This window comes from Paralichthys olivaceus, chromosome 7 (genome assembly GCF_024713975.1).
Source record: "Paralichthys olivaceus isolate ysfri-2021 chromosome 7, ASM2471397v2, whole genome shotgun sequence".
Taxonomy (NCBI): domain Eukaryota; kingdom Metazoa; phylum Chordata; class Actinopteri; order Pleuronectiformes; family Paralichthyidae; genus Paralichthys; species Paralichthys olivaceus.
Genome location: NC_091099.1, coordinates 552,501 through 577,730, shown reverse-complemented (window position 1 = coordinate 577,730; position 25,230 = coordinate 552,501). Strand labels below are relative to the sequence as shown.

Genomic DNA, 25,230 nt, shown 5'->3' with positions numbered 1-25,230 from the left:
AGTGTTTATATACAGTCAGTATTTATATACAGTCAGTATTTATATATAGTCAGTGTTTATATACAGTCAGTATTTATATACAGTCAGTGTTTATATACAGTCAGTATTTATATACAGTCAGTGTTTATATATAGTCAGTATTTATATATAGTCAGTGTTTATATGTAGTCAGTGGTTGTGGTTATATATAGTCAGTGTTTATATATAGTCAGTGTTTATATACAGTCAGTGTTTATACACAGTCAGTGTTTATATGTAGTCAGTATTTATATATAGTCAGTGTTTATATGTAGTCAGTGGTTGTGGTTATATGTAGTCAGTGTTTATACACAGTCAGTGGTTGTGTTATATATTTATATAAAACACCTTCATCTTATATGTTTTATTTACAGTTTAAATCCACATCAGAGTGACTTCCGTGGATGAGTCCAGATCCACAGATCCAGTCCAGTGTTTGACAGTGATCCAGGGAGTCCCGATCCACGGAGCCCGTGCTCCGGGGTTTGTTTGTGTGTCCGCTCGCAGCCTGGAGGCCCTGGTTGTTGTGTGTGTGTGTTTGTGTGTGTTTGTGTTTGTGTGTTTCCTCCTCTCGTGGACTATCACGGATCCGTCTCGTCCTCATCCGGACCCGAGCAGCGGCTCCTTCATGGGACCGTGTCCCGCAGTCGGCCTCCTCTCTGCGGGATGTGACCGTGTGGCGGCTGCGCTCCGCTGAGCTGGGAGCACGTTGACTGGAGTCGCCTCCTCGCTCCTCCTCGCTCCTCCTGGTCTGGACCTTGTAGCAGTTTCTCCGGGGTTGTCGGGCCCCATGGAGTGTACATGAACCGGCTCGGATAGGGATTCCTACCGGGGTAAGTGGACGCGGGGAGGCGGCTCCTCTTGCTGGGATTTGGACCCTCTTGTTTTTGTGAAACGCGGGATAGCCTGTTAGCTGTCCCGGGTTAGCTCAGCAGGCTAGCTGCCGTCTTTGTCTGGAGAGACCGGGGAGCTAAGGGATGTGCGTCCATCATCGGACACGTCCCCGCCTGACCTGCTCGTTTCCATGTGTCTCTGAGTGAGACACCGCTGCTCCGCGACGACTGCTTCAGTTTAAAGATGTTCGTTAAAGATGTTCGTTAAAGATGTTTGTTAAAGATGTTCATCAACCACATTTATTCAACGTGATTACAGATGTTTCTCCGCCGTCGTAATGGTCGCTCGCGTTGGTTATCAGCGACAGTAAAACACGGTTTCCGTCCTGTGTCCTAACTGTTGTCAGATCACAGGGTGGACGGGTTCTGTCCCTCGGTGTCAGATCACAGGGTGGACGGGTTCTGTCCCTCGGTGTCAGATCACAGGGTGGACGGGTTCTGTCCCTCGGTGTCAGATCACAGGGTGGACGGGTTCTGTCCCTCGGTGTCAGATCACAGGGTGGACGGGTTCTGTCCCCTCGGTGTCAGATCACATGGTGGACGGGTTCTGTCCCTCGGTGTCAGATCACAGGGTGGACGGGTTCTGTCCCTCGGTGTCAGATCACAGGGTGGACGGGTTCTGTCCCTCGGTGTCAGATCACAGGGTGGACGGGTTCTGTCCCTCGGTGTCAGATCACACGGAGGACGGGTTCTGTCCCTCGGTGTCAGATCACATGGAGGACGGGTTCTGTCCCTCGGTGTCAGATCACAGGGCGGACGGGTTCTGTCCCTCGGTGTCAGATCACAGGGTGGACAGGTTCTGTCCCTCGGTGTCAGGTCACAGGGTGGACGGGTTCTGTCCCTCGGTGTCAGATCACATGGTGGACGGGTTCTGTCCCTCGGTGTCAGATCACAGGGTGGACGGGTTCTGTCCCTCGGTGTCAGATCACAGGGTGGACGGGTTCTGTCCCTCGGTGTCAGATCACACGGTGGACGGGTTCTGTCCCTCGGTGTCAGATCACAGGGTGGACGGGTTCTGTCCCTCGAAGATGAACAAGTTTCAACTCAAACTGCAGGGAGGAGTGGAAGAGCTGTCCGATAATGGGCGCATCTGTTTGACAGTGAGGTTGAAAGCGCTGCATCGGCGATTGTCCGTCAGTCGACGGGTAGGACGTTAGGTCAACGGTTACATACAGCGCGTGTGCGCCGGGGTGCGGGTCTGTGCGGAGCCGTCAGACCTCGGCTGGAGACGCGGGGCTGGTGACGGTGAACCGGTCCGTGTGTGGCGGGGATTTCACGGAGAATGCCAACATCGCGCAGCACCGCGTCCGATAATGGATCTCGTTAGCCTCGTCGCGGGCCACGGCGGGCCTCGGACTCGCTGCGCTCACTGAGCTCAGTCCCCGCTCGTCGTTCGGACGGTGCCGCTGGGCTCAGACGTGTCGGTGGCTGTGTGGAGCTGACACCCTCCAGCCGAAGTCCGAGCAGGGCGATATTACTGCGTTAGCGTTGCTCCAGCGGGCAGTGAGCTCCACGGCTAGCTGCTCCCCTCACCCCCGATAACTCAGCTAACGGTACCCAGGCTAGCTGGGTTAGCTCCTCTGCTGTGTAACACTCGTCTTTACATGACAAGTGTTATCATCCAGCTAAGCTCCATTAGCATTTAGCAGCGTTTTGGTTTCTGTCCCCACCAGCGTCCAGGTGGGACAGACGGAGCTAACATGCTAACTACATGAGAGAGCCGGGAAGCAGCAGAACAACACTCTGGTTGCTGTGAGTAAAACACCGAGTGTTGCATGTTAGTGAGCTTCACATCAGGTGCAGGTTCAACCACAGAGCCCACAGACAGAGCCCACAGACAGACAGAGCCCACAGACAGACAGACCCACAGACAGACAGAGCCCACAGACAGACAGAGCCCATAGACAGACAGACAGAGCCCACAGACAGACAGAGCCCACAGACAGACAGAGCCCACAGACAGACAGAGCCCACAGACAGACAGACAGAGCCCACAGACAGACAGAGCCCACAGACAGACAGAGCCCACAGACAGAGCCCACAGACAGACAGAGCCCATAGACAGACAGAGCCCACAGACAGACAGACAGACAGAGCCCACAGACAGAGCCCACAGACACTCCTCCCTCAGAGGAACTGAAGCTGTGATGCCAGTTGACCTCAAGAAGTCTCCTCCACGTCTCTGCTGTCTCTGTGTCTCACAGGACAAGGTGCAGCCTCCTCTGAACCCTCAGCCAGAGAGCATCCCTGTACTTACTGTGCTCTACTTACACACTGTACTATCTACATGTACTATCTACATGTACTATCTACATGTACTAGATACATGTACTATCTACCATTTACTAGATACATGTACTATCTACATGTACTAGATACATGTACTATCTACCATGTACTATCTACATGTACTAGATACATGTACTATCTACCATGTACTAGATACATGTACTAGATACATGTACTATCTACATGTACTAGATACATGTACTAGATACATGTACTATCTACATGTACTAGATACATGTACTATCTACCATGTACTATCTACCATGGGCCTTTTCACTGTGTACTTATATGTTGTGTGTCTGTTGACATGAACCCATGTGTGAGAGAAGAGGTGTTTGTGTGAATGTAGTTGTGTACAGAGCTTTGAGTGGTCATTAGAAAAGCTCTTCATGACTACAGGCCTTTACCACTTAAAGTATTGATGCATCTGCAGAGAGTCCAGTCAGTATCATGTACTGATGAGACATTAATGTGATGAAGAGAAGCCCCCCCCCCCGAACCTTCTACATTCTAGACGTACAGCAGCAGATCTGAGAGCTGGTCCGAGACAAACCTGATGATTCCACACGAGTGAATTCTCGGAGTGCAGTGCTTACTGTTTGTAATCTACATTCAGTGCTGCCACGAGTTTTAATTCCAGTAACATGTCACTTATTTAACTCAGGAGCAGCGTCCAGGATCAGATCTGTGAACAAGAACACGATACATACAGCACATGTTTATCTTTCTGGTAAATCCATTCACAGGGACAGGACCTAGGTGAACTTCAGTGTGTCTGCGGGTGTTTGACTTGTTCTGTTGAACAGAATGATTCCGCCTGCTTACCCAGTGTGACATCTGCTGAATGATTCCTGTATTGTGGCCTTGACACTGACGGTGGCTGAACGTGATGATGAACGTGGATTTGGATGTGGACGTGTTTTTTTTCTCCATATATTTTCAGTGTTAATAGTGGGAATGCATGAGGAGGCAGTGTTACTGAGGACAAATACAAACAGTGGTGAGAACATCCTGGAGAGATGCAGCAGGGCTGGATGTCGAGGAAGAAAAGAAACGGCAGAGAAGGAGGTTTCCTGTCATTTGGACTCTGATGATGAAGTGAGACTGAATCACACACGTTCCTCGTGCCATCACATTTTGTGCCTCCTCCTCCAGTTGAGTTGAAACCGTTGATAGTGATCACGTTTGTCCGGGGTCAAACTCGTCACCATAAGCAGTTGATTATGATAAAAGCACTGGAAGCAGACCTGGTGGGGCTGTGCTCACTCTGGGCCGGGCAGTGGAGCTGCCCCTGGGTTCATGACCAGACGCTGTGCGCTCTACCTGGTTATAATGAGCGAGCAGTGTGATGAGCTGGAAGACAGAGGCTGGAAGACAGAGGCCGTAGCTTTCTGGTAAAAGTTCTTATTTTAGATGGTTTTAAACAGGACCATGTGAAATATCATCTCCTGCGGCCAGACATGGGACGTCCTTTTTCACAGGGTTAAACAGGTGGAGATGGGTCCTTGTACTGCCGGGGTATGATGCATGTGATCTGTTTCAACTCCGACTGTACAGACCCTCTGATACCTTATGTTTGGACTCCTGGGAGACGTTGATCTCAGGGCGTTGACTTCAGTTCAGCTGCTGCTTCTCCTGACCAGCTGACCACTGACTGAGTTCGGGGCAACTGTGGATGCAGTAATGGACGGAGAGCTGGATGCTCAACAGTTCAAACAAGCTGCACCACATTTCATACACATTCACATCAGCTCCATAAACAAGTGTGATCCTCGTCACAAAGATCCATGATTTATTCAGAGATATCAGTCAAATGTAAATATTTGTCTCGCTGTTACTAAAGAAAGAGAAATCTCCTGGATCCTCACCAACATGTGTTGTGATCTGTTCTCACCCACACCACATCCCTGTAAAGTCTGTGGTAACCAGTGTCACTGTTTTTACTAACGGACTCGGCTGAGAGATAATTCATCTGAACGGTTTGAGACAGATTCATCAATAAAGAGATGAGCATCAGTTTAAAACTCTGGAATCAAAACTAAGTGTTCACTGATGAACTATTTAAACACTTGAGAAACAAATTACAAATCAAGATTTATAAAATACTGTTTCATATTGAACCTCTGAAGATCAACACATGTTGTAGCTCTGATAACGTAGGTTTGGATCCATTGCATGATCTCAACATTCCTTTGACACTTTATTATTCATCACAGACCGTGAAGAGTGATGATGGGACAGAGCGTGTCCTGTGTCCTGTCTCCTGTCCCCTGTCCTGTGTCCTGTCTCCTGTCCCCTGTCCTGTGTCCTGTCCTGTGACGTGTTGCCAGGGCTGTTAATCTTGTGCCGTGTGCTGAGCTCAGAGCAGCTGACGAAGCCACACAGCTAATCAATAAAGCTGAGTCCTCTGTAACTTCAGGTGTAGAGTCCTGATGGATGCAGGCTGTTAGTGGCTGCTGATGCAGCACTCTGATCACTGTTCACGTTCCAACTACAGAGGTGAACAATCAGCTGCATGTGCGTTCGGGGAGGGACAATAATCCGTCCGCTCTAGTAAGGTCCTCTTTACGACAGCTGCAGGCAGAACGTCTGCAGTTAATGTGAACGTGATAAGGAAGTTCTTCAAATGTGGTACAAATGTTCAGCTGTACTTAAAGAGGACCTCATTACATTTGAGGTTAAAGGTCACTGTGACCTCACAAAACCCAAACCAGTTTCATTTCACTGACACTCACATGAACTGATTAGATGTCAGAGGTCAAAGGTGACCTGAGACTGGTAAAACATGTACGTTGATCTAAACTGCACATTTCCTTTCACTGTAGATTCTCCTGATGTGAACTGAACATGACGAATAAACCCCTTTCTGTTGAATCTGACTGCTGAAACAGTGACGTGTGGAAACGAGGTGTTTGGGTCCAGCTGCTCGCCGTAGATCCAGACGGAGGAAAAGCTTAGTTTCATGGTTTGGGTTCATTCTCAGCCTCGAGGCGTCTTTTTATTTGGGATCTCATTATGTTGCTGCTGGAGTTTGCAGGTTGTTGTCTTCGAGGATCATGTCAGAGATGTCAGAGACACGGCTCAGCCTGAACTTCTCAACTGAACAGTATTGTTCAACATTATTATAGAGACAGTTCTATTTTGTGTGGATTTAAGTCAGATTACACATTCAGATTTCACAGCACTTCCACTTACATTCTGTTCAACCGTTTCAGTATGTGCTCAACTCATGTTGTATGTTTTGTGCTGAAACAGGATTCGGGTGTTCCTCGAGATGTGTTGTTGCTTTCGTGTTGCCAGCTGCTTCTTCCTCATTAGGGCTGAATGTAGTACAGTGATCCTGATCTGAGTCACAAAGTGCAGAATGAATTGATTTCAGTTCACTACGAATCCTGGATGATTGTGTTATATCTGATAAATTATACCAACGTTGGTACGAGTATTTCTCTTAATTCTTCCTGGAAACTTGAAGTTCTTCCATGTTCAAGCAGAACTGTAGTGCTTCAAACACAACCTTCTGTCTGAAAGACTTCAGAAAGTCAGTCGAGGTCGTGTAAAGAGTGACAGTCTGAATAACGAAGAGGTTGGAAACTTCATCTCTGTGACTCAGAAGTCGTCCAGGACAGAATAACACCGAGGTGTCAACAGCATCTGCCTTTAAAAACTAAACGATGTCCAGTTCTTCCACACATTCCACCAAATGCACTTTTACTGGGTTTTAAGAATAATGCAATCATTTGATAGTTGTTCTATTTTTTCAGTCCAGCCCAGTTCCTCTTTAGTTGATCTGCTCTCTGTGTATATTGTAGTTTTGGGAAACATTTTAATGATCATTAAACTGACCACCCGTGATCCTCACTGTGTCACTGTGGCTCTCCTGCAGCTTTAGATCTCCTCTCTGCTCTTATTGTTCTATCATGTGTGAGCAGGAGATGAACCAGGTCTCTGGTTGAATTATTAACTGTCAGTGCTCCGACCTGAACCAGGCGTCATCCTCAGTGTGGATCAGCAGAGTTTATATCCAGTGACGAGAGCTGAATCTACGAACACAACCAATATCAGCAAAGCTCTCACACTTTCCACGCTGCTCTGACACTTGATGGTGGGCGTGCCTGATGCTTGATGCGGCATGATTGTCATAGTGACAACAACCAATCACAGTTTCCTGCTCAGGACACACCACATGGCCGCCTTTCGGACAAATGTACCACAGTGTTGTCCACCGTGGTCGACTTTACTGGTGGATCTGTACTTTTTTATTATGGATTGAGATTTTTTCCTGATTCTGAGCTAAAACACTCGTCTGGACGGAACGGTTTAGTTTTAAATGGCAGCTTGTTGGAGCAGGTTGAACCTCGTCAAGCTCACTCTCAACCAAAATGTCTATTTCTATATTTAGCCAACAGACATGATGTAACAACCGGAGCATCTGATCTACACTACCACAAATGTTTCTTGATAAAGGTTCCACTCTTTAAGATCCCCTCTTCACACTCCTCTTTCCCTTGAGCTCTGAGATGAAACACAGACGTTTATCACCAACCACCGAACCATCGAGGTGGGATTTAGAACGACAGAGGCTCGTCACTCCTCTTCATGGAGCTCTCCAGCTGTTGACTCTCTTCTCCTCCGGGTCCGCTCACTGTAAACCTGACAGTGTGTAACCCGCAGGTCACAGCCTCCACATCATTTAAAGAAGCTGTGACAACAGGTCACAGGCAGCGGCACTGAGTTATGTGGATTCATTCACAGCACACTAACGTTGAGAGGCCTTCAGCAGAGAACCAGCCAGTTGTGGTTTGTCCTGGCAGCAGCACATCCAGTGCCGACATCTTAACCACCACTAAGAACAGTTTTCATGGTTCCATAGTCGTCCATCTTTACATACAGTCTGTGATTCATACGTTAGCTTTAACAAGCTAGCCACTAACAGCCTGCATCCATCAGGACTCGACACCTGAAGCTAACATAGCGTTCGCTTCAACACATGTCGGCTGTCACAGTTCACAGAAAACCTCAGTGTCCACAGCTCACCTGGATGTTTGCCCTGTGAGCTGCTGTTTAAACCTTTCATTTGTCATTTTAATGACTTTGTAGACAAACTAGATTAAGAGGAAGTGATTCAATAGATGGAGGAGATCAGCAGCTGTGAACAAATCTTTGTTTCTGTCAGTCCAATACTGTGAATTTAAACTTGTACTGCTTGTGGGCCGTCTGTGCTGACCTCTACGATACAGCACATACTCACATCATGCTCTATAATTACATCGTACCTTGGTAATTCCTTTATTTAAATGTCACCTGCTTGAGCATGTTGTCCCTGTAGCCACATTTGAACCTATATTCATCTCATTAACCACACTTTATTTATTTGTAATCATTTTATGCTGATTCATTTGTCGGATGTATGGGCTCAGTGCTGTTGGGGGAGTTAGCTGTATGCTGTCATGTTCCAAACTGTGTTTCATGGGTTTCTTAATTTTATTTCTACTTGTAACTTTCATGCTTAATTGTTCTTTTCCTTTAGAAAACACTTAGTGCCGAAGCTATACCTCTTATTTGTTTCTTGATGTTCTGCGTCAAAGGTGATGAACCAAATCTATTTTTTAAATGAATAATGAATCTGCCAGTTTTATCCGTGTTTGCTCCTGAGAGTCGTCAGTGTGCTGATGTGGTTCCATGGCCACAGAAGTGATGACACTGAGTAACTGTCCTGAACAGTGGGAAGATTTGAGCTCTTGCATGAGAGCAGGACTAAAAATAAACCGCGGCCTCCTGTTCTCACACTGAACCCCCTCATCCTGCACAGTGTCAGGAAACAGGCGTCGCACTGAGAGCTCAGGCTTGTGCCTGAAGCTCTGTGTTCAATACCAGGTGTGATCTACAAATGGCTGGTTTGTCAGTTAGAAATGGTCTTTGTCATAAGGTGAGAGTTTCTTTCAGTCGCTCGTCTTTGCAGTTGCAGCCCAGTCATGGGTCGATTCCCTGAAGTCTGTTTGTTTTAGACTCTGTGTCAACTACAGCTGTTAACTTGCCCCCACCTCAGCTAATGATTATCCTCCTGAATACAAGCCAGTAACTTAAAAAATCCTGCTCCCACACCAGTTTCAAACCAGTTTTACCCAGAGACCGTTCCCCAGGAGTCCACACAGAGCCAGTGTAGCAGCTTCCTGGATATCTGGGTGAGGACCCGCTCTACCTGGGACATGTAGTTTACAGCAGAGCGGAGTCAGAGGATGCTCGCTAGAGTTCCGGCTCATCTGCGTTGAGTTGTGGAGCAGTCTGGGCCAAGTTTCCATCTGCAAAGCCGGGATGATTTGTTCTGCTGTTGGTGAAAAGCTCGGCTCCAGTTGGTGGGGCCGGAAAGTTCAGGCTCATTTCCATATAAAGATACTCCTCACTGATGGACTCTAACTCGGAAGTTAGTTGCTGCAGGGCAAGAAACTCCTCCTCTTTCTGAAAATCATTTTTCAGCTTCAATGTTAGTTTGCTGCTTTTCTTCGGCTCCCTCGATAATAAACTGAATATATTTGGGTCCTGGGAAAAACATTGATGTTTTTTGAGGCATTTTTCTACTTGGGGTCTAAACTCCGCTGTGTAAAGATCAGTGTTGTTGTTTACAGCTCGTCCACACGGCGTCGGCCCTCATCACCAAAACATCTGGAACCTCCTCGTCTTTCCGAGTGGACGTCTTCGTCCTCTACGTGTGCGGCTCCTCTTCTTCATTCTGAGAGATTTTAGTTCTTCCAGTTTCACGTCCGTCACGTGTTAGAAACCTCAGAGACACGCCCACTCGCTCACTGACATTTTACAGGAGAAGATCCAGAAACATGTCCAGAGACACTGACTCTGACATATGTTCTCACACACAGAACATGTCAGGAGCATGTCAGGAGCATGTGAGGAGCATGTCAGGAGCATGTCAGGAGCATGTGAGGAACATGTCAGGAACATGTCAGGAGCATGTCAGGATTGCAGTGCAGGTCTGAAAACAGCTTAATGAATTCAGGAAATCTGTAATTGGAGGATAAGAAAACATGGTTAATAATTCGATCAGATTTTCAGTTTTCACTGCAGAAATCAATAATCAGGTGGTTGATCAATCAAATCAAATGTGGGAATCTTGTATATCACGATGTGTTTAACGATGTAGTAGTTGGTTACTGAGTATTTCTTTCTTTGCAGTGTGTGATTCGTTATCAGTGAAGTGCTGAAGGTTTAAATGTTCCTCAGTTTGTAAGATTTCACGTTAAACATCATCAGACCTGTTTCTTTGCCTGTCTGACCTCGTGGAGCCTCGTGTGTGTGTTTCACTGTTTGCACCATGTTGTGTGTTTGCTGTGTGTTTTGTTGGAGTCTCTGTGACGTTGTGTTGTTAGCATCAGGATTAGCAATGACCCCCTCCTCCTGCCTGACCATCTGTCTTCTCAGCTACTTGGGTGCAGGTGGAGAAGGCTTCAGTGTCTGGGCCGACTGAGCAGTTAGGGTGTTACACTCCTGACACACGTGTCAAAGGTCAGCCTGTAGGTCTATACAAAAATAAGAAACTATCATGAACTTCAAAATTCAGTTATTGTGCCCCTGTGAAATTCATTTGAACTCAAAGTGACGATGTGTTCATGACTGCAGACTGAAACAAGCCCCCTCAGGTTGTGTTTGAGTCTGGACTGAGACGTTTCCTTCCCTGATGAATCTATTGGATTCCAATGGTTGTTGCAGCTCTAACATGTGAATGTAAACAGTCTTCTTCTTGTGAGACACTACCTGGGCCTGTCACAGTAACACTTTTTGTTGAATGACAGAAATAATAGTCTAAGTGTTCAGAGTTCAATCAGTGTGTTGAAAATCTGTTTCATCCCCCCCCACAGGCTAAACTCAATCCAGTTCAATCCAGTTCAATCCAGACAAACGCAACAAAATCAGTGTGCTGCAGATTTGACTGCAGATCTTCTTCAGAAGAGAAGCGTCCTTACTATCGACTGACTGTTAGTGACTGAGTGAGTGAATGAACTCTCTGACAGCTGTGCACTGATCCAACACTGGTCATTTAACAAACAGGCAACATCGAGGTTTTCATGTCCATACATTGCAGGAGGGGTTGATAAGATAATTGTCGGGACAGGCCGAGCACTACCTGCCCCCCCTCAGGAAGACGATGACCCCCCCCCCCCCCCTGCCTCTTTACGGATGTGCCTGCTGAAGGGTCCTCCTCAGGAAAAGCTCTCGGTTGGCGTTCATGCTCAATTAGCACTTTTCTTGTCGTCTCTTTGCTTTACGCAGAGTTACCCAGAGCCTTTAGCCAAATTAGCATTGGTGTTGAGTCAGTCAGGCTGTTAACATTACAGCCCTCCCCCTCCCATCACTCAAAGGGCTCTGCATTGTCAGAGGAGGTCAGAGGTCACAGCGTCCATTTGTATGATAAGTGGCCTGAAGGAGGATTTAGAGCAGGGATGTGTCTGCTCCCTCATGCCGCTTGTCACAGAGTGCTGCTGGGAAAAGGCTTCTCCGTGAATGGCTGTGATCTCTGGTCAATATGGCTTTTATGTTGACGGCAATAAACCTCCTCCTCCCACTTCACCAGGAAATGACAGACCTGCTCTCTGACCATGACGGACGAGCTTGGAAACTTTCAATTCACATATTTGCTGCTCAGTCTGAATACACACAGTGAAACATGAGAGCAGGCTGCAACCACTAACTCCTTCTCATTATTAGGAGTGTCACCATGAAAGTGCAATAACTGACTTTTTAAATCTTGTTTGTAGCACTTTGATTAGAGTCGTTGGAATTGAGCCACGAAGCGTGTTTCCATTTGAAGTAATGTAAATATGGACTGCATCCACTCTGCTATGAGTTTGATTTAAAACTCATCACTTGCTGCTGTCGACACAACGTCACATCACAGCTGTGTGATGTGACGTCTGGTTGTGGTTCATTGTGAACGGAGCATCTTCAGCTTTCAGACGGTTGGTTCAACCAAAGTTGACAATGTTGAGATGTGTGGAATTGTGATTTTTTGACTCTTTACGTGATTTTTCAACAGAATTGATAGTTTTAATGACAATAAAGATCAATTGATGATAAATAAGCTGTTTGTGGTCAGGCTGGGCAATATGGAATTTTTCTTTTCATATCAGTCGATATCGATATAAATTGTGATATAAATCAAATAACCAGAAAATAACTTTTTTGCATATCTTTGTTTATGTGCAATATTCTTATGTACAAAGTTTTTTACTTCTGCACAAATCAGATTTTAACCTGCTCGTACAATCCTCCTGTGCCACTGCACTTTACAACGTTAAACATGTCTCATAAACTCTAGAGAATCAAACCAACACAAAGTTCAGTTCTGAACATGATAACTTGTGATCATCGCGGGTGTTTATTGTTCAAGTGTAAAGTGAGGACAGGTCCGAGGAGGAAACAGACTCCGACAGAGACTCGGACGACCGGACCTTTAATGAGCGTCTGTCCTGAAGCAGCTGTGAGGAAATTATTCAGCGGTGGAAACTCGCTAAAACTATGAACTTAGCAGAAAACATGATTATGTTCAGTCACTGTATCGATGCAGAGCCGTCGTCCTCTCCGCAGCAGCTCAAACATTAACACGCATGCTGCTGCTCCGCCTGCACTCCGTGGACGTGGTTGTCCACTCTCTAACCTGTTCTTTGTTTTATGTGCAGGAGACGATGTGGGGACCAGGGAGGAGACGCGGGGACCAGCCCTGAGGAGGCGTCCTGTGGCTGGGAGGAGCACGGCCCTCCTGTGGCCCTCCTGCGGCGCTCCGGGACGCTCCTACTAAGATGTCCCTCAGCAGCGGCCCTGCAGGCGGGAAAGGTGTGGACTCTAACGCGGTGGATACGTACGACAGCGGTGATGAGTGGGATATCGGTGTTGGCAATCTGATAATTGACCTAGACGCTGACCTGGAGAAGGACAAACTAGAGATGTCGAGCAGTAAGGAGGGAGGGGGCATGGCCGCCCCTCCCAGCTCTGTGGCTGCTTTACCTGACAATATAAAGTTTGTTAGTCCTGTGGCTGCCACGCAGGCCAAAGAGAGCAAATCCAAATCCAAGCGCAGTAAAAACTCTAAGGACAGCATTAAGGCCCCGGTCTCAGACGGAGCCAAGAAAGAGATTCAGGGTCGGGCCCCCGGGGACCCCCCACCCCAGAACCCCAACTCTACCCCTCCTAAGGGAACTGACAAATCTAGTAAACCCTCCCGTGCCCTCCCTGCTGTGAAAAAGGACAAGGACGGGATATCTGGGAAAACTAAGAAGGAGAAAATGGAGGTTGTAGCCACAGGAGTGGTTAACACTGAGAAGGAAGCCCTGGCCCCCATCCTGCCATTGGGGGCCCCTCGCGGCGGCCCGTTCGAGGGCCAAGAAAACCCTGAGTTAGCTGCAGCCGAGCAGCTTGGGAATATGGCACTGGACTCGGCAGGGATTGGTCAGCCTGTCGCCATGACAACAGAGCAGGAGGAGGTGGACGGCGGTGAATGCCGAAATCTGAAGAAAGTCGTAGGTGGTGAGAAGGTAAGAGGAGCCGTTTATTCTCCATCTCAATCAAATGTTTGGTTGTTTGTACAGCAGCTGGTGATCATGGAGGATGAACCACTGTTACTCTCTCCTCATTATTCACAAATCAAAGACAAGTAAAAACACTGCTGCACAGGGACTGACCCATCTTCTCTCTGTGGATTCATCCTGAGGGTCAATGCACTTGTCAGCTGTGATGAAGACACAACTCCTTTACTTTACTGAGATACATGACTGAACAGATGAGCAGCATGTTAATGTGGAGTCCCCCTGGTGGCTAGCTGCAGTACATGAACCCTGCCCCCTCTGTGACACTGTTTCTGGATGAGATGTTGCTGAATGTGCGTCACACACGCACCCTTCAGATTTTACTGGTGAATGGCAAAGCAAAGGTCTCTGGTCCCCAGAATTTATAATCACAGGAAGAAAGTCACACGTTTCAGAAAGCCTTCTGATTGGACGCAGAATGAGTGAACGTCCCTGAGTGAAGGATGAGTCATCAAATATCGTAGGGAGCGGAAAGACAGATTAAGATGTAAAAATACCAGGATGCTGGTTTTATAACAAGAGAGACATGAAGACCTAAGACAGAGCCTCTGATTGGTTGACAGACTCACCCCAAGGCATTTTGGGACTTCCAGTTGGCTGCTAAAAACCGTGCCGACAGCAACAGTAACTGTTTTCAACACGGAGAAGTGGAAAAATAATCACGGAAAACATAAAGTGTTGGATTTGTCATTATGGATTCATGTCTCCAAAAAGACAGTCAAATTCAAGGTGGATTAAAAACGCTATGAAAGGGAGACGAGTGTCTCTGAGCCCTTTGCTCAAACAAGTGTCAGTCTCGAGCACCTCATCGTTCCCAAGATATTTCGTCTTCCGTGTCCTTTGTGGTATAAGACGTGTGGACTTGTGAGGGTGAATGTCAGAGAACCCTCCTCCGTCAGTGAACTGTCAGTCACACTGAGGCGTCCCATTTGGACTGAACCTGGTCAGAAGCCACAGGCTGCACACTGCTGCCGTACAAACGAGTTTAGCTGTGCAGCTAAATATACCATGGTCGGTGAATGAGCCATTGACAGAGTAATCTAATTTAACCCAGTTTCTGTTTTTAGATGATGATGCTGCTCTGGGGTCTTTCAGCTGATCCCACTAACTTTGTCTCGCCTGGTCTGTCACATCGAGCTGCACCTTCAGGGTTCAGACAGGCTGTCACTTCACAGTCACACCAATTATGAATTCATTTTGATTGAGCTTTAATTCAACTGTTGATTTGTTCACTGAGGCTGTTGACTCAGAATTAAACAGGCTGTCAGTTTACTGAACGGGCTGATTCAAGGTGAACCAGGCTGATCAGTAGTGAGCTGGTGATGAAATGTTCAACAGGTCAGTGGGTCCAGGTTGAACAAGCTCAAGATTTGACGTTGAACAGATCTTGAGGTGATGTTGTACAAACATAACTGAGGACTAACCTCTAAATCAGACACAGGCTAAGCTTGAGACGTCTCAGCGTTCAGTGACGTTTCCAGACGCCACTTTCTGTACAAACCACCCGAGACAGGAGACTGCGTCTCTCTGTCAGCACCACAGGCCACAACAGAGGACACGGTGTGGACAAAGTACAGACTGTGGAAAAGACGTGAAGAGTTGTTTTTTCTGTTGGACAGTTTCCAGACAGGAAACATGAGAGAGAGGGATGAGTGATGGGAGTGAGATGTTCTTCCTGTGGACACCAAACCTTAGACAACCTAATATCACATCTGGATATTTCCAGCTGTTCCCTCTGTGTCTCTCAGTTATATAAAACAGTGGTTAAGTCTTAAGACAGAAAGCATATTTGATGTTTTCATGTACATCTGTGACATCTCAAGAACACCTTGAGGTACTTTCTTCTGATTTGGTTCAAATGTTGATTCAGACTCAAGGATGAACTGACTCAAAGTTACCTCATTGTTGTCGTGTGTGTCCTGACTTCCCTGTTGGTGCTGATCTCTCTTGTGTTTGAGTGTGAGTCTGAAATGACTCGTTAAAGTTGCTCTGTGGAGGCGACACTGCAGAGTTTGATGATGTATTAAATATGTAGCCCAGACGAAATAAGAATGTGAAAATATTAATGTCTAATACAGAGAGCGGCTTTCTGGGAAACAGACGCTTGAGAACTGGACTCAGGCTGAAGGGAAAGAGCTTTGGCTGAAAAAGTAAATTAAAAGTGAAACATCTTGAGAAGCTAACGGGCCCCCTGACACCTCCGCTCTGCAGCTCGTGTTCCTGGAAACGCAGAGCAGGTCACATGACCGCGCACTGAGACAGCTCCTTGTCAGTCATGAATCGTCAGCAGGAGCTGGATCCCCGGTTCAGAACAGGCACAATTCACCTGAAATCCAGGTCCGTTAAAATAAGTTAAAAAATAAACTATGTCACCATCATTCTCAGAACCAGAGGATTCCTGGGCCCCCGACCAAAGAGAGCGGGGCGGTCACCCCCTTTAACCCAGATGGTATTTAAACGTCTTCAGTGCCTCAACACCCCGTGGAGAAATAACTGTGAACCTGTTGTTTCATTTCTGACATTCTCTGAGTGTGTGAGAGCAGCGAGGGCCTCCTGCCCCGAGGGCGATGAATGTGGAGAACACGGTTGAAGGGTCACTTTTCAAGGAGCACATAAAACTTTAGGGACTTGAAGATGTATCATACACTGGTTTTCTTGAAAACAATAAAAGGATGAATTCATGTGAACGGTCGAGCCCTGTGGAGAAAATCCTCGGGAGTATTTGGGATTTGTGTGACGGTGTCGCTGTAGATCAGATCCTGTGTCTTCACTCTGGAGTCTACCCAGAGTTTGTGTTTCACACCTGAACAACACGGCAGCAGGTTTTCTGCACAGACTCGTTCTTCAGGTGAGAGGTGGAGCAGCCGGGTGCAGCAGACAGACAGGAAGTGACACGTCATCAGGTCCCCCCCCCCCTCGGTCTGAAAACAGCTCGAGCAACCAACTGCCGAGTAGACAATCTACTTCCTGTTTACACCACATGACCAGTGTATGTGTCATGGTGTTTTCAGGCGTGTTAGTTTGAACAGAATTGGTTTTAAAATGAAAACACGTCTGTGGACGGGGCCTGTGAATGCAGTGCATTCTGGGACATGTAGTTGTCATCTCCTGAAGTTATTACAGTGTCTCTTCCTTTATCCACAGTTTGTTAGAGAAGAATAATCCACGAGGACTTGGATCTGAGTCTGATGAGTGTCTGCAGGTGGACTCTCACACAGAGTCTGTGAAGTTCTGATCAGTGTCTCTAATCTCTCTCTCTCCCAGCGAGTGCGTGACCTTGAAAGGAATGTGGCGTGTTGTAATGAATACTTCTCTGACTGAATGGAGAGGAGGAGCAGGGACGGTGTTTCTCTGCCAAGGCCGAGCTGTGGCTGTGTTGTTGGTGTGAACTCGGCGGCCAATAGTGGGGGTGTAAATCAGACCCCGCCCCTCAGTGTGTGGAGTGTGTCAGAGAGCTGGTTGGTTGGTTTTCTGCTGTTCGGGGGGGTTTCCCAGCATTCCAGGCAGCCATGTTTTTTTTTTTTTTATTCTAAAAGAGTCGAATGATGGGGCTGGATGATTGGTTACTTCTGTACCCGAGACACCCCCCCTCTTAACCAGCCGGTAGACCACTGAGCTCCACACGCATCAGCTCTGAGGTCTAGAGAAGAAAGACACGTTCCTCAGGTCTGTCAGAGCGTCCACATAGAGGAAGACGTGACGGGCTGTGGGAACGGGGGAACACCAGGTGTGTGTGTGTGGATTAAACCGGTTCTAAAATGACTCCATTGATTTGTACATTTGCTGCTTCCGCCTGCTTCTCATCTTAAGTCAGCTGACTGATATTCACACCGTTTCTCTGAGCTCATCATCTCTGACTCAGTGTTTGTCTGTTTGCTCTCTGGTTCATTTCTTCATTAACGAATCAGGAGACGTTAAAGACGCCTGACAGCTGCTCAGGAGACTCTTGCAGGTCAAACTGGACAATCACTGGTAAACTCTGACAGACATCAGGGCTACAAACAACCCATGATGCAACACTGTAAAAGAAGGTTGTTCCCCGCGTACTTGCTCCATTCAAAAAGACTCTGTTCTCTCTTCAGCACAACCTGTAGATGTTCTGTATTCATTGGAGTTTGGATCAGCAGAGAAGTCGTCATGTTCCTCGGCTCCAGATCCCCGAACACTGAGAGCAGCAGCTGCCTCAGAGTCTCACCCTGGCAGCTCATTGGCTCGTTCACATGATTGACAGCCTGTATGTCGCTGAAGCAGACTGGTTCACACCCCAGGACACGGCTGCGTCAGGTGTCGGCTGTTGGCTGTTACCTGGTTACCCCTCCCCCTGGGATCTGTCTCTCTTCACCCCCCCACCTCTCTTTGTCCCACTGCAGCTCAGGAGGAAGTGTTCAGATGATGACACGTCTGTTCAGGTAACAAAGCTGCAGCTCACTTCCTGCTGGTGTGTTTGGTCAGTTAGGAGATTTATGGACAGACGATCATAGATGAGCTTTTAATGGAGATGTGGAAGTTTCTGTGTGTGGCTACGGTCGGAGGAGGAGGAGGAGGAGGAGCAGGAGAAGGAGGTGTGTCAGAATCAGGTGACTCAGGTTTCTTGTGGTCTGTGGATTGAGAGTGTGTGTGATTTATTTCTGTAGCTGTTGGTCTGTTATCATTTTGTTTCCAGAGCAGAAAAGACGGTTTTGTTTTGTCAGTCAGGTAGTGAAGTGGAACCTTTAGATATTTAGGATTTATGGAAAACTAATTCTGTCTCTCCATGGTCGTGAGTTTGAGATGTTTTCCGAAAATGTCAGAAGCCAATTTTCTTTGTCTGAGGTCATGACTTTCCTTTCACTTGAAGAACACAGCAGCAGATTGTCGACTCGTTCACAACAACAGGAACATGTGGGGACATTCAGGCGAGGGGCGGAGCCTGTAGAGCAGCAGGAGGCGGGACATGGCCTCTAAACTCCGCTGTGTAAAGATCAGTGTTGTTGTTTACAGCTCGTCCACACGGCGTCGGCCCTCATCACCAGAACATCTGGAACCTCCTCGTCTTTCCACTCCTCTTCTTCATCCTGAGAGATTTGTGTTCTTCAGTTTCACGTCCGTCACGTTAGACAACACGCCATCAACATTTCAGTGCAAGTGTGAAGAGAGCTTGAATAATTCATATCAGGAAATCTGGAATCGGATGAAAATACATAATTATTGAGGTAGTTGATCAATCAAATCAAATGTGGGGATCTAACATATCGTAAACTCAATAGTTAGTGGTTTGGGACAGTTGGTCTGAAGATGTGTCCTGGAGCTATTCTAGTGTAGTTAGTTACTGAGGCTTTCTTTTTCGGACATTCTATATTCCCACAGGGGTTCAAGACATTTTACCAGAGGGCTGCAGGGAAAGTTCCAGAAAATGTTTCGGAGTCTGAAAGCAGCTTCAGTCAAAGAGAGAGAGGACTGACTTTGTTTCATCCTTCTACCAAGTTTACTGTGAATCCGATCTGTAGTTTTTGCTGAATCCTTCATGTAACAAGCAGCAGGAAGAAAGAATTCCCTGTTCTGTCTGTGAGACTATGAATGGATTCACTCAGGTGACTGACAGAACACAATGATCTGCTCTTTAGTGGGTGTTGGTCGGGGGGGTCGTCTCCTGGTGACTTGTTAAATTATTTTATTTATCACTCGAATATCTGTTTAATTTTTGACTAAACAGTTAATTCTTTGTTCACATAATCAGATCCCTGTAATTCAATGTTCAATGCACATTAAGACGACCCTGACGTCCCGTCTGGTCCAGTTTAAACTTTGATCAACTTTCTACTGTTCATGGTGAAATCACGAGATCGAAGCTGCGAGTGTGTATCGCAGCTCCTGAAGTTGATCGCAGGACGTAAAGCAGCACTGCCTCCTCCACCTGCTTCATGAGCTTCACCGTGTCACACCTTCCTTCAGTCTGATGCGTCTTGATCGCACCTGGTTCCTGTGTGTTGGTGGTTTGAGCCGACATTCGTACCTCAGCCTTGTCGCCTCTTTACGTCCTGTGGGACGTGTCGACCTCCGTGTTTGTGAACCTAAACTTTCTCTGTCTCCCTCCTCAAGATGGAGTCTCCAGTGTCCACCCCTGCGCCTCCTCCTCTCCACCTCCTCGCTCCCGTCACCAACAGCGACATCTCATCTCCCTGTGAGCAGATCATGGTCCGCACACGCTCCGTAGCAGTGAACACAGCGGATGCCGCGCTGGCCACGGAGCCAGAGTGTCTCGGACCCTGTGAACCTGGAACCAGCGTCAACCTGGAGGGCATCGTGTGGCAGGAGACGGAGGACGGTGAGATCAACGCTCTTTCCAAAACAGACACAGGATAAATTGTCCTGATTTTCTTCTAGATTTATATTTACAGCTGTGAAAAATAATGATAATCCAACTGTGGAAATCTCAGATCCACAAATGTTCTCTCGTCTGTCCCCCAGGCTGCAACCTTCATTTGAGGTCTGCAAACAGAAACTCAGCTGATGAGTGAATAGAGTCAAACCCATTAGAATTATCATGTTGTTGGGTAATTCTGTTTTCCACATAAAAAATATTTGAAACCAAACTCAAGCCGTAGTTTTTTCTGTGCACATAAAACTAATCACAATGAATTAAAACTCTAAATTGAGAGTTCAGCTCAAACAGAAAACAAAAAGTTGGGAGAGCAACAACATCCTGATGAAGAACAATTCACACACAGTCTTCAGGTCAGACTTCAGACTCAGCTCTGTAACGGGAGGGAAGCATTTGACATGTTAAACACTACGTGTGTTTAACTGTCTGTCTGTCTGTCTGTCTGTGTGTGTGTGTGTGTGTGTGTAGGCATGCTGGTTGTGAACGTCACCTGGCGGAACAAGACATACGTGGGAACTCTGCTGGACTGCACAAGACACGACTGGGCCCCACCAAGGTACATTCATTTATTAATCACTGGCTGACAGGGATTGTTTTCCTTCGAGGCCTCATGAGTCATTGTGATGAATCCTGTCGTGCAGATTCTAGTAGCAGCTCGAGTTATAGACTGAGCTGCTGGTCTCACAGGATTGTATGAACAGTCTCTCAGTATCATAACAACTAGTGCAGTGTTCAGTCTCAACATGTTGGCTCGGAATGGGATGCTTGCTCGGCCTGTGGTGACCCACTGGGGTCGTCTCACTGATGCACACCTTCACTCAATCCTGAGGGTTTCCACAGAACCGAACCCCAAACTTGAATGAACTGGCAGCTATGAACAGATGCCAAACATCTGGAAAGAAGAATGTAGCCGACCTCAATATGTTTTCTTTATCCAGTATCCTGTTTACTAAATGTTGACCCTCGACGTAGTCCCAGTTTTTAATTTTGTCCCTCTCCTGATTGAGTTTGACACCACTGGGTTAGATGAACAGTTCTTGAAGTATGAGAGACCTCCAGTCCTCCTTGTGGGCGTTGCTAACCAATGTTGTCGTGCTTTCAGGTTCTGCGAGTCTCCCACCAGTGACGTGGAGATGCGTAGCGGTCGTGGTCGGGGGAAGAGGATGCGCCCCAGCAGCAACATGCCGCTGAATGACAACAGCAACTCCTCAGACAACAAAGGCAGCGGCAGCAGTAAGACTCGCGGAGCTGCTGCGAACAGCAAAGGGCGGCGAGGCAGCCAGACGACCGCCACCGAGGACGCCAAGGCCAGCCCATCCTCCGCGAAGAGGAAGACCAAACCTGCCTCTGATATGGAGCCCACCTCCAGCTCCGAGGACACAAAGGCTTCGAAACGCATGAGAACCAACTCCACCGGTGCTGCCCCTCCCCTTCCTGGAGGTAAACCTGATCCCCTGCCCCCCTCACAGCTGGACCGCACCTGCCCCTCCCCTGTGCTCATTGACTGCCCCCACCCCAACTGTAACAAGAAGTACAAGCACATTAATGGGTTGAAGTACCATCAGGCTCGAGCCCATAATGACCACGACGTCCGTTTGGACCAGGATGTAGACAGTGAATACGGGGATGACCCAGCCCTCCATCCTGACCTTGCCTCCTGCAATGGTGCCGCCATTTCCCCCGCCCGCTCCACCACACCTAAAGGACGAGGCTTTGACGCCTCCTCCCCGTCGCCAGGGAAGCTAACGTCAAAGGGAAAGAAGAAAGCGGGGGAGACTGAGCCCGATGTGACAGACGGTGGAGAGGAGGGGGCATGTTTGACTGATGAGGCCAGCAACGACGGGATGGACGACAGAAAGGCCAAGAAGATGGCGAGCAAGCCTGATAAAATGACTCAGAAAGGTTTAAAGCCAGGCCGCCCTGCGGCCCCCGTGGCCCCTGGGGCCCCCTCTCCCTATGCCCTACAGGCGTCCTCCCCCTCTGTGGGCTCTGTGGTACAGTCCGTTCCCAAGAGCCCTCAACTGAAGAACATCCAACCCAAACCTCCTCCATTGGCTGACCCCGCCTCCAGCCCCGCCCTCGCCAAGGACAAGAAGAAGAAGGACAAGAAGAAGCGGGAGGGGGGGAAGGAGGGGGACAGTCCAAAGGCTATGTGTAAGGGGGGGAGGTCGGAGGAGGGGAAGAGCCCGTACTCTGATGGGTCAGACACTTTGCTCAACGGCTCCACAGAAGCTCACCAGAGCCGGTTGGCCAGCATCAAGGCTGCAGCCGACAAAGTGTACAGCTTCTCAGACAACGCGCCCAGCCCGTCTATCGGTGTGGCCAGCAGGATGGAGGCCGGCCTCGCACCCCACCTCAACCAGAACGGAGCTGACAATGCATCCGTCAAAACCAGCAGCCCCGCCTACTCCGACATCTCCGATGCAGGGGACGACGGAGAAGGGAAGGCGGAGGGGGTGAAGATCAAGTCGGAGCCTGAACAGGGACCTCGCGAAGGGGCCAAGAAGGCGCTGTTCCCCCCTCAGCCTCCCAGTAAGGAATCACCATACTACCCTAACTATGACTCCTACTATTCACCCACTTACCCCAACCCCAGCCCGGGGGCAGCACCGGCAGCAACGCCTCACGTGGAGGGAGCTCAGGTGAAGGTGAAGAAGGAGGAGGAGCCAGAGGTGGGGGAGGAGGTAAAGCTGAAGGTGGAGCCTCAAGAGGAGAGGAAGGTGGAGCCAGGGCCCCAGCAGCCCTCAGTCATCCAGCAGCGCCCCAACATGTATACCCAGCCTCTGTACTACAACCAGTACTACGTCCCCCCCTACTCCTACTCAGCTGACCAAGCCTACCACGCCCACCTGCTGGCCTCTAACCCCGCCTACCGCCAGCAATACGAGGAGAGGCATCGGCAGGTCGACAAGAAGGCTGAGGGCAAAGAGCGGGAGGCTGCTGGGAAAGACGAGTGGAGGCAAAAAGCCTCTGTGCCTCCCACACTGTCCAGAGCCCCCAGCCTCACTGACCTGGGCGCCAAGGGGGGGCTGAACCCAGCCAAGTCTAAAGAGCCCCCACCCACTTCAGAACAGGCCAAGTCAGTCATCATGGCTAAGGGAGAGGACGCCAAAACCACCGCCCAGCCTGAGGGTCTGAAGATGAAGCTGAGTGAAGCAGGGCATCATGTGAAGGAGGAGGCTAAGCCAGGGGTGGAGTCAGGCAGGCCGACAGGTGTAGAGCCCGCCATGTGGTACAGACAGGTAAGACGACCGATGTGTACGGTGTCGAGTTTTGCTGTAAGAGAAGTTTTGTGGATTTTAGAATCAGTTGGTGCAACAGGTCGTGTTTCTGATCCACTTTCATCCTGGTTCAGTGTAAAAAAATAAATAAATCTGTAAACCAGAACAACTTCGTGATACATGAGAGTAAGTGAAGTGAGCAGCTTTCAAACACGTGTCCAGAGTTTCACCTGGTACTTTGAGCTGCGAGCAAGAAAACGGGAAAGTTGATTGGGAATGTGGGATTTTGTGTCTGATGTCTGGACTCTGCACAGAGACATGGTTCTCACTCGTAGACAGACTACAGCTACCAAGTAGAACAGCAACACGTCCGTTCACCTCACACAAAATACACAAACCTCATATCACAGTCCACACACAAACACACACTCTCAGTGTATCACACAGATGCTCTAAATTCATTAAACGATGTATATGTTGTACTGTCGTTGTGGATCATCACTGTCACACGTCTGAACTAACTGTTGTTCCTCAGGAACCAGACTCGCGCCTGTGGCCCTACGTCTACCCCAACAAATACTCTGAGGCCCCCAAGCCTCAGGAGGAGGACAGGTGGAAGGACGACAGGGAGCGAGAGCGAGACAGGAAGGTGAAGGAGGAGAGGCCTCGGCCAAAGGAGGGCCTTCAGAAAGAGGAGGTGAAGGAGGGGGCGGAGGGCAGGACGCAGCTGCCTCCAGAGGAGCACAGAGGGGGAGGGAAGGAACCGCACCCCCCACACATGCAGTTCTCCTCTCCCCTGGCCCAGCACCAGGGCTACATGCCCTACATGCACGGGCCCTACGCCTACAGCCAGGGCTACGAGCCCAGCCACCCCGGCTACAGAGGCATGCCCTCCGTCATGATGCCGAACTACCCCGGTGAGAACACAGGGAACAAAGAGAGAACACATGGGGAACAGAGAGAACACACAGGGAACAGAGAGAACACACGGAACAGAGAGAACACACAGGGAACAGAGAGAAAGGAGAGAACACACAGGGAACAAAGAGAGAACACACAGGGAACAAAGAGAGAACACATGGGGAACAGAGAGAACACACAGGGAACACAAAGAAAGGAGAGAACACAGGGAACAGAGAGAACACACAGGGAACACAAAGAAAGGAGAGAACACAGGGAACAGAGAGAACACACAGGGAACACAAAGAAAGGAGAGAACACAGGGAACAGAGAGAACACACAGGGAACAGAGAGAGAACACACAGGGAACAGAGAGAGAACACACAGGGAACACAAAGAAAAGAGAGAACACACAGGGAACAGAGAGAACACACGGGGAACAGAGAGAGAACAAACAGGATATACAAAGAAATCGTTGCGTTCACCCGCGTGTCATTGATTAATCATCTTGTCTATTTCCTGCTGCTCATACAGATCATGTTTCATGATTAATATATTCAGGAGATGCTGTTACTGAAGTCCTGCTGATTATTAACACTTTGAAACCCTCATCCTCAGGCTCGTACCTGCCGGCTGGTTACGCCTTCTCGTACGGAGGGAAGGTGGCGGCGGGAGAGGAGGGTGAGAAACCCTCCAGGTCCAGTCCCACAGTGAAGCCGTCTGGTGAGGCCAAAGCTCTGGACCTGTTGCAGCAACACGCCAGCCATTACAAGAGCAAATCCCCGTCCATCCAAGACAACAAGGCGCCACACGAGCGGGAGCGAGACAGAGAGCGAGAAAGAGAAGGCGACCGACCGCGATCTTCACCCTCCCAACGCATCCTGCCCACGCATCATCACCTGGGATACCCACTGCTGTCGGGACAGTACGACCTGTCCTACGCCTCCGGTGAGACTCAC

The 25,230-nt window shown here is 48.5% G+C and overlaps 1 protein-coding gene across 6 annotated transcripts in view; it reads left to right on the top strand.

Annotated features, from left to right (window-relative positions):
- Positions 1-484: 484 nt before the first annotated feature.
- The window catches only part of znf609a (zinc finger protein 609a), a 26,790-nt gene continuing 2,044 nt past the window's right edge, over positions 485-25,230 (top strand). For 2 of the 6 annotated variants that reach the window (XM_069529135.1, XM_069529136.1), the window contains exons 1-6: positions 17,877-18,198; positions 19,868-20,093; positions 20,619-20,706; positions 21,253-23,392; positions 23,907-24,288; positions 24,890-25,219. In XM_069529135.1, the coding sequence (XP_069385236.1) occupies positions 18,010-18,198; positions 19,868-20,093; positions 20,619-20,706; positions 21,253-23,392; positions 23,907-24,288; positions 24,890-25,219 (3,355 nt within the window). In that variant the 5' untranslated portion in view covers positions 17,877-18,009. Of the gene's footprint in view, positions 852-2,550; positions 2,664-12,886; positions 13,739-17,360; positions 17,517-17,876; positions 18,199-19,867; positions 20,094-20,618; positions 20,707-21,252; positions 23,393-23,906; positions 24,289-24,889; positions 25,220-25,230 lie in introns of those variants that run through there. The other 4 variants (XM_069529132.1, XM_069529134.1, XM_069529133.1 and 1 more) reach the window with 4 other exon arrangements.